Genomic DNA, 8,135 nt, shown 5'->3' with positions numbered 1-8,135 from the left:
CCGGACTCATCCGTCCTGCTCGCAGCTCCAGTTCAACACGCACCCGGACGAGTCGCCTGCAGAGGTGCAGAGACGAGGGGGGGGGGGGGTTTGATCTCGTGAGGTGGGCCGATTTCATATGACGGGCATTTCCAAAGACCCACACACACACACACACACACACACACACACACACGCACGTACACACACACACACACACACACTGGAGCTCGCAGCCGGACATCGCCCGCATGCATAATACATGAGAAAGTATGAGACGAGGGGCAGTGTCCTGTTTCTCCTCCAGAACTGCTGACCTGAGCATCAGCCCCCCTCATCTCACACACACACACACACACACACACACACACACACACACACACACACACACACACACACACACACACACACACACACACACACACAGAAGCAGGTTTTCCTCTAATGAATCCAAACGTTTGCTGACTGTGCATCTACTGCAGCTCTGTGAGGCGAGTCGGTCCAGAGGACAAACTCTCTTTTTTAGTCGTGTCCAGACAGAAATACTCTCACACTCTCACCAGTTGACCCCCCCCCCCCCCCCCCCCCCACACACACACACACACACACCACCAGCCCCACACCACCACTAACATTCATTCATTGATCGCTTCAGACTAAATCAATCTATTTTAGCTTCAATTCAATTAAAAAAAGAAAAAGTGTGGTCAGTAACGTTGCCCAACAGCTCTGCGGTGATGAGAGGAACTACTGCTCTCAATATAGCTGCTGAAACACAAGATGTACTGGGAACGTACAGTTTGTACGCTGGGAGGTGGAGGAGGAGAGGCTCTGAACGATCACAGCTTAGAAATATATTTTTAGAGTTTCTAATCATCTATGCAGGTTAATATCTGTGAAAACAGTAAAAAAATGTAATAAAATCCATATATATTTGATTTATTACATTTTCCCCATTTTGCATAAGATCAGATGTTTTTAATTGTTGTAACCACAATTTTTTTTAAAGCTTGAAACCTATTGAGAATAGAATAGAGAAATGTTTTTTATTAAAAACATTGATTTGTTCTTTATTTTTTACAATTTTCTATTTTATTTGTTTTATTTTGATTTTGACATTTTTATTTATTTCCTTAGTTCAATCCTTTTTTATGTATACAATTTCCTTAGTTTTTTTTTTTTTTTTAGTACGTCCTTCATTTAATCCTCTTCCTGAAAATAGTCTACACGAGTCCCGATTTTTGGCTTTATCCTTCACTTTGTCAATTTTTGATTATTATCCTTAGTATTCATCTCATTACAACTGAAACGAAAAGTGCAACAACTGACATTTTATTGTTCTATTTGAAATCTTCTACCTCCTTTTCGATTTTCATAAAGTGGCACACGCACAGATTGGAGCAATTTTGTTGTAAATCTTCTGGAGCATCAGTGGACTTCACAAACTCTTCAGGTGCTTTTAATAGGAGGAAACTGTTCATATTCTGCTTTCTAATAAAACCTGCAACCTTCCAACTGAAAGACAACTCCACCACCTGCGGCACCGCCAAGTTCATGTGTGTATGTGATGAAGCGTTGTGTTAAATAAATAAACAAACAAACCATGTTATGTTATGTTATAACACTTCCAACATGTGAACACAGTGTAGTTTTACACCGCAATGCCGCCCTCTTGTGGCGTTTTACTATAAGTGCATGTTGAACCAGACTTCCAGCGCCAGTTTCGCGGAGATAAAAATTTACTTTTATCGAAGAGAAATAAAGAAATCAACTCATCTTTTGCAGCAACGTTCAAGGTTTTTTTTTTTCCAGGTTTCTGGTGTAAAGTGGTTAAAATTGGAGTCTTACCGGGAGTTTTCAGCTCGTCTCTTCAGCGTTTTTTCTCGTTTACGTTTAACTTGGTTCAAACTTTTCTTCAAGGGAGTAAAAACACGTTGACGATGGATGTACTGTGCGTTTAAAGTCATTTCCCCTCGTGAAAAAAGCGATTTTTAGGTGTTTCGAGTCGTTTGAAATGTAAAACAGGTGCAGAAGAGAGGCTTAATTGGCACGCAGAGCACGTGTCAGTGACGTCACGCCAACTTACATTTTGTTTATTCAACGTAATATACTCATGCGGAATAGTTTATCTATAGTTTTGTCTTTAATAAAAGCTACATCCAATTATATTTTATGAAAATAAAATATATACACTTCATTATTAATGACAGTAATATCTTTTTCGTTTTTTTACAGTATTCTGTAGATTCGGCAGAATTAAATATGACATTTCAGAAAGTTTCATGGAGCCATGACAGAGGAGGTGAAGAGGAACACCAGACCCCTGGACTCGACCAGCTGACGAGCGTTTGTTGTGTTAAATTCTGGTTTTACTCATCCAAGCAGACACATTTTTTTTACACAGCAGCTTCATATTTTCTATCATTTACAATTTTAATACTTCAAGTCAGACAGTTTGTGCCCATTTTCCCCGATTTTGTCTCAATGACGACAAACGTTGAGTTCAATTACAGTCCGGTGATGCTCGTTGGTCCCTGTCAGTACGCGCAACGTCACTTTTAAGAGCTTTAAGTTCATCGTCAACAGAACTGAGAGTCCGTCTGCGTGGTTTTCCTCCCGGCTCAGCCCAGGAAGGTGGAGATGAAGACGCTGGTGTCCAGGTTGAGGGTGGCGTGCCACCAGCGGTCGGGGAAATACAGCACCTGGTGGACAAACACGGACTCAGAATCACGGAGAACCGAGGCTGAATGTGTGTGTGAGGCGTTCGGTACCTCCCCGGGTCTGATGGTGCACTCCAGCGGGGCCTCGTGCTCCGGCAGGTGGGGGTACGTCTCCCTCAGCCAGGACAGCGTGGTGCGGTTCGGGTGGAAGTGAGGCTCCTGGTCAGGAGGGTAGAGGAACCAGCGCTGCGCGGAGGAGGAGGAAGAGGAAGATGATGTAATGAAAGCACACACACATTCCCACGGAGAAGAATACACTATAAACATCAACAATGAAAGTACACAGACGTTTTAGTGGACAAGATTGTTGGATTGTTATTTCGCTGACTGTCAAAATAAAACTAACAAGTCCCAGGAGAATATGGACCGGGAGTCATGACAACTCTGGATTATTCTGATCGTCTCTACAGAGCATGTGCACAAGAAAAAAAGTTGAATTGTTTCCAGTTTCCATGGAGACAGAGTCCGAGTGTTCTCAAAAAGTTGTATGTTTACCCGTTTCTATGGAGACGAAGTCAGAACAAGTTCAAAAAATATAATAATAAAGCCACATTTTGTAATAAAGTTCTTGAACAAAATTTTTAATAACTTGTTTCATATTGCAACAGTTTTTAAAAAAAATGCGTATTGAAGGATTAAAAGCACTCAGTGACACAATCTGGTTTCATTTCTTCAAGAAAATAGAAACGGCTGGTGGAAATACTGGTTGGCTTGTAACTTGAATTTTTTTCCTCATTATTAAACATAGAACCATGTATATGAATAAAGGGCTAAATGTATCACATAACGCACCAAATTCTTACATTTTCTTAAAAAAAAAAAAAGTGGAACATTTTGTTATAACAGTTGCAATATGTAACAAGTTATTACAAAAGGCAGCGTATTTGCATAATGAGTTTAAAATGTATTACATTATTACATCATTACTAAATAATGCGGCGCTGCATGCGCTTCCTCCCCGTTTCCATAGAGCCAGGACATTTTCAAAATCTTGCGCTCCCCCCCCCCCGTTTCCATGGAGACGGGAGCCACAGCGTTTTCAAAAAGTTGCGTTTTCCAGTGGCTCTGAACACCGTTGCCATGGAAACAGACGAAAACGTTGTCGCGTAAACGGGGGCCCGGAAACGTTCTCACCTTCCTGCCGTAGATGACCTCCGAGTAACCGGGACCGTGCCAGTGGAACGGGACGCCGGTTCCAGCGCCTGAGGACCGAGAAACCCAGCAGCTTGTTTATTATTCAAAACAGGCGTGAAACATTGAAAAAAAATTGAAATTAACCAACGAGTCGCAATTCTGCAGCCATGAGGAAGTGGGAAATAGGAAAAGTCCCAATGGGGCACTGGGACTTTCTCAACTGGTAACTTTTCCAGTTCCCAGTTTTTACGAAGGACGTGCGAGTCGCTGACCTGCGACCCCGAAGCTGAACGCTCCGCCGGTGTGCGGCAGGACGTACGGCGGAGACTCGTACTGCTCGAACAAACTGCTCCACTCGGTGAAGTTATTGTCCCCGAAGAAATACAGCGTGTCTGGAGAGGAAGAGCCAACATGGACGAGGTGAACAAATATGGCCAATAATGGAATGATGGACAAAATATCTCAGTTTGATCATTTGTAATGAAGCCAACAGCCACATGGCAATAGTGTCAGACCAAGTAGTTTTTACTGATACGTGCAAGAATATAATGAATAAGAAAAAAAATGAAAAAAGGGGAAATGTAATTATATACTTAATCAATATAAAATCATACTTTCTTACAATAATTTAAAAAGATATTTATTCACTGAGGATACAGACAATTTTTTCACTGTCATATTACATTTTAAAAGGTCCAAAATATTAAGTCACTGGCTAAAACTGCATCATTGATTCCTCCAACGTGTCTGAGTCAAGCCACCAGAGGGCGCTGCTCTGAAATAACCAAGAACCTGAAGGAAAGAAATAGTGTGTGTGTGGCTCATGTGACAGTGTCATTAGTTAACGTGCAAGTTGTAAACATTTTTTTTTTTAATGTCTTTCAAGGTGTATTCCCTGATTGCTTGACGTCCGTTTTGACGTTGTTAGGTGTAGTTTAGTCTCCATATGTGCCGCATGCCCTTGTTACAACTAATTGTTCATGCAGTCTTCACGTGATCTGTTTGATAAGATGCAGTTGCAGTCTGCGCCCGCTGGAGGGAGACACAGACCATTAAATCTGTTTAAAATCCTTTGATTCCATTACAGCCTGATTATTCACCCTTTATATTCAGACCTTCGTTCAAATTATTACCTTTTTGGGTCATTTTGACCAAACCATTATACTTTAGGTAAGAATTGACCCTGTTTAATATTGTATTATATAACTTTATTTATTTGTACAATATTTCAATATTGTTCTACACACATTCATTCTGCGCTCATCCCGTCATTCCAACGTCATTATTAAAGTACCCTCTAAAGGTCTCTCCGTGCCCTTCTCTCTGACCGGAGCTCTGTCGAAGGTTGCTATCAGACCAAACATCCCTTCAGAGTGTCCCACTCTATCACACAGTGAGACGAGATGAGTCCAAGTACCTCTCCCTAACAGTACAACTCGGTAAATAAATATGTGCAATAAATTAAAATACAATGGTTAAAAAAAACAGCAACATCTCTTCGTATCGGAGGCTGAACTCACCGCTGCCCAGAGCGTCTTCAGTCTGCGGCTTCAGGAAGTCGTCCACGTACTGGCTGAAGGGGACGTCCACTGGAACCGACCAATCGCAGGGAGTCTTACTGACAGCAGCAAGTGTGTGTGTGTGTGTGTGTGTGTATGTGAGCTGGTCGGACGTACCAACCTTTCCTGTAGGAGAAGGTGTTCGCCGTGCTCAGTCTGACGGTCCGAGAGCCGAAGGATTCCAGGAGGTTGGACCGGGAGCAGAGCCGCCTGAACCTCTGCAAGAAGAAAGAAGAAATTCAAACAAACGTCTGGATCAAATCCATCACCTGGAGCAGCTCTGAGCTGCGGGAGCGTACCGTGTTATCAGTGAGTCCTCGGAGGACAACCGGTCTGCTGTACGCATATCTACAAACACAAAGGACGAAAAAGAAAAAAAACAAAAACATTTTCTTTCACAAAGAGGACATTTCAATATTGAAAATTAAGATTTCCTTCTCCTGTAGACCTCGCGTTCTCATCTCAGTTTATTTCAGGTCTTGAATTACGACCTGATTGGTACAATAATACCACATTAATCTTTAAATAAACAACTTTTTCTTTTAGTTTTGCTGAAAAAGGTCAACGGACATCATTTTTAAAATGTTGCCATGTAAACGCTGAACTTTTCTGAAACAAAATAAATTAAAATAAAACGCAGAAATTATGAATTTTCACTTGAAGCGTTGTCGCGTTACGTAGATCTGCTGGTTCAGTATAAATGTAGAAAATGAACAACAATAAGATCCTGACGGCATTTTGCCTGGTTGTTTCAATATTGACATTGGTTACCATGGAGATTGATGACATTAAATGATGAAATGTCTCTAAAAGTGACCCTAAAAACCACAGACTGTTCTGGTGCAGCAGTTGTACTGACGTACTTTTCAATGAACTGTAGGTATGAGAGCGAGGAGCCATCCAGCACGTCGATGTTACACCGACCTTCGTCCTGTAAGCTGAAGTCTGAAGGCTTGAACCTGAACACAGGGAAGTTTTACAGGTGAGAGCAGAAAGATTTCGATCCCAGAGTGAGATTACAGGCGTTAATATGATTTGAACACATTTTGTGGCACAAAGAGTCATGGGATCGATGATGTTCAAGCTATAGTTTGCTCTAGCACCCCCACGGCTATGAATTGAATAAGGATGTATAGAAGGGGGGATCGGGGCAATATGTGGCCTGTTTAATGGGGAAATATACTCATCTTAGGGTTACATGAGGCGGACAGGTCTGCAGGGTTTTCTCCACCTTGTAGCTTCAGGAATGATGTTCATAATGATTGATTAAATCACATTATGCATTAAAGTCAAACTGTGGGGATTTAATTCCCTGTTTCTTGAAGGTATTTCTAATAAAAAATGTACTTCACCTGTATGTTACCTGGACTCCCACGATGCACTTAGAGTCACTTTGCCCAACGTCTGACTGAACTTAGCTTTTAAGTCTACAATTTGACAATGTAAATAAAACATGTTTTTCTGTCTTTATCTTTGTTTATGTGTGTTTATATTTGTAAATGGACCTCCAATATGACGGTACGAGAGTTTTTTTTTTGGTTTTTTTTACCAGTGTTATAGATTAATTGGTTTCCCTGTTAACTAGTGACCGACTTCCTGTAACGTCCTTTGTTGTTGCCCATAACAACAGCAGGTGTTCAAACCCGACAGAAATCCATAGCTATGCTAGCGAACGCTGTTTAAGCGCATATACAATGAAGTTTCGAAGAGTAGCACCTGCTGTTACTCGCAGCAACACCGGACGTCGGTCACCTGATAACACGGACGCAAATTAATCCGAAACACCGTATTTTGTTAACAAGCTCTTCATTTAAACTTTGTTTCACTGACAGGCTTTAAAAAGAACTTTGGCGTAAGGTTGAGATGTTTGCAGATAATAAAGGTCGTTGATCGCGAAGGTTTACAAGACAAAAGGCAGAAAACGGAGCTTTAATATAAACCAACGTGACAGATGTTTGAGATTCATGATGAACGAGGTCAGTAAAAACTCACCATCCTCCTCCGTCTTCCGCCGTCAGACCGCCGACGAGACAAACCAGCACAAACTGCCGGATGATATCCATTCAGACAACTCTATCAACTGAGATTCAGCTCAATAAAAACAGAATTGAACTCTTTTTAGTTTTAATTCCTCACATCATCGCAGATCTTCAGCCACGTCTGTCACTTCCGGGAAGAGGACCAATCAGAATCCACCACACTCATCTGACCGCCGTTGTGTTCCGGGAACGTCGGAACATAATTCATTAACGGAGTAACTGATTACTATTTTATTTATAGTAACTCCACAAAGTAACTTATGACTGGGATCAGTTACGACGTAAGACTACTAGTTTTTTAGTTTCTTCATATTTGCAGTCACACGGGGATTCGCTTTTTTAAAGCGGTTTACCAAGTGACACATAACTTCATTTACCAAATTGTATTTTTTTAAAGTAGTTACTTAAGTAAAGAATTAACTAATGATTTCAATTGATTTACCAAGGGATTGTTTACTTCTCGTTCACAGTCACTTGTATTGTAACTGCTGCTTTTAAAATAAGTAATATATATCTGCCATTAGTTACACAGTAACTAATGGCAGATATATATTTCTAAATTCTAATACTAAATAAACAAACAATGTTTGGATATACTTAGATAAGCAAGCAATTTATCAGTATGAAATAAAAAACAACATTAAAACTGCTTTAAACAAAATCAGTATAAAAATCTCAACATAAAAAACGTGAATGAAAAAGTG

General features: G+C 40.8%; 1 protein-coding gene across 2 annotated transcripts; it reads right to left on the bottom strand.

Moving 5' to 3' along the window:
- Positions 1–2,043: 2,043 nt before the first annotated feature.
- jmjd8 (jumonji domain containing 8) lies at positions 2,044–7,586 on the bottom strand. Of its 2 annotated transcripts, XM_080488430.1 has the most exons (9): positions 7,385–7,586; positions 6,256–6,351; positions 5,692–5,740; positions 5,514–5,610; positions 5,354–5,422; positions 4,106–4,225; positions 3,834–3,901; positions 2,751–2,885; positions 2,044–2,681 (listed from the first exon to the last, which is right to left on the bottom strand). In XM_080488430.1, the coding sequence occupies exons 1-9, from the start codon at positions 7,453–7,455 to the stop codon at positions 2,601–2,603; spliced, it is 786 nt and encodes a 261-aa protein (XP_080344556.1). In that variant the 5' UTR covers positions 7,456–7,586; the 3' UTR covers positions 2,044–2,600. The 2 variants fall into 2 exon arrangements, with proteins under 2 accessions (XP_080344556.1, XP_080344557.1); XM_080488431.1 differs by lacking the exon at positions 5,354–5,422.
- Between the last annotated feature and the right edge of the window lie 549 nt (positions 7,587–8,135).

The sequence above is a fragment of the Lipophrys pholis genome, assembly GCF_963383615.2.
Source record: "Lipophrys pholis genome assembly, chromosome: 19".
In the NCBI taxonomy this organism is placed as follows: Eukaryota; Metazoa; Chordata; class Actinopteri; order Blenniiformes; family Blenniidae; genus Lipophrys; species Lipophrys pholis.
This window is presented reverse-complemented; position numbering and strand designations above follow the sequence as displayed.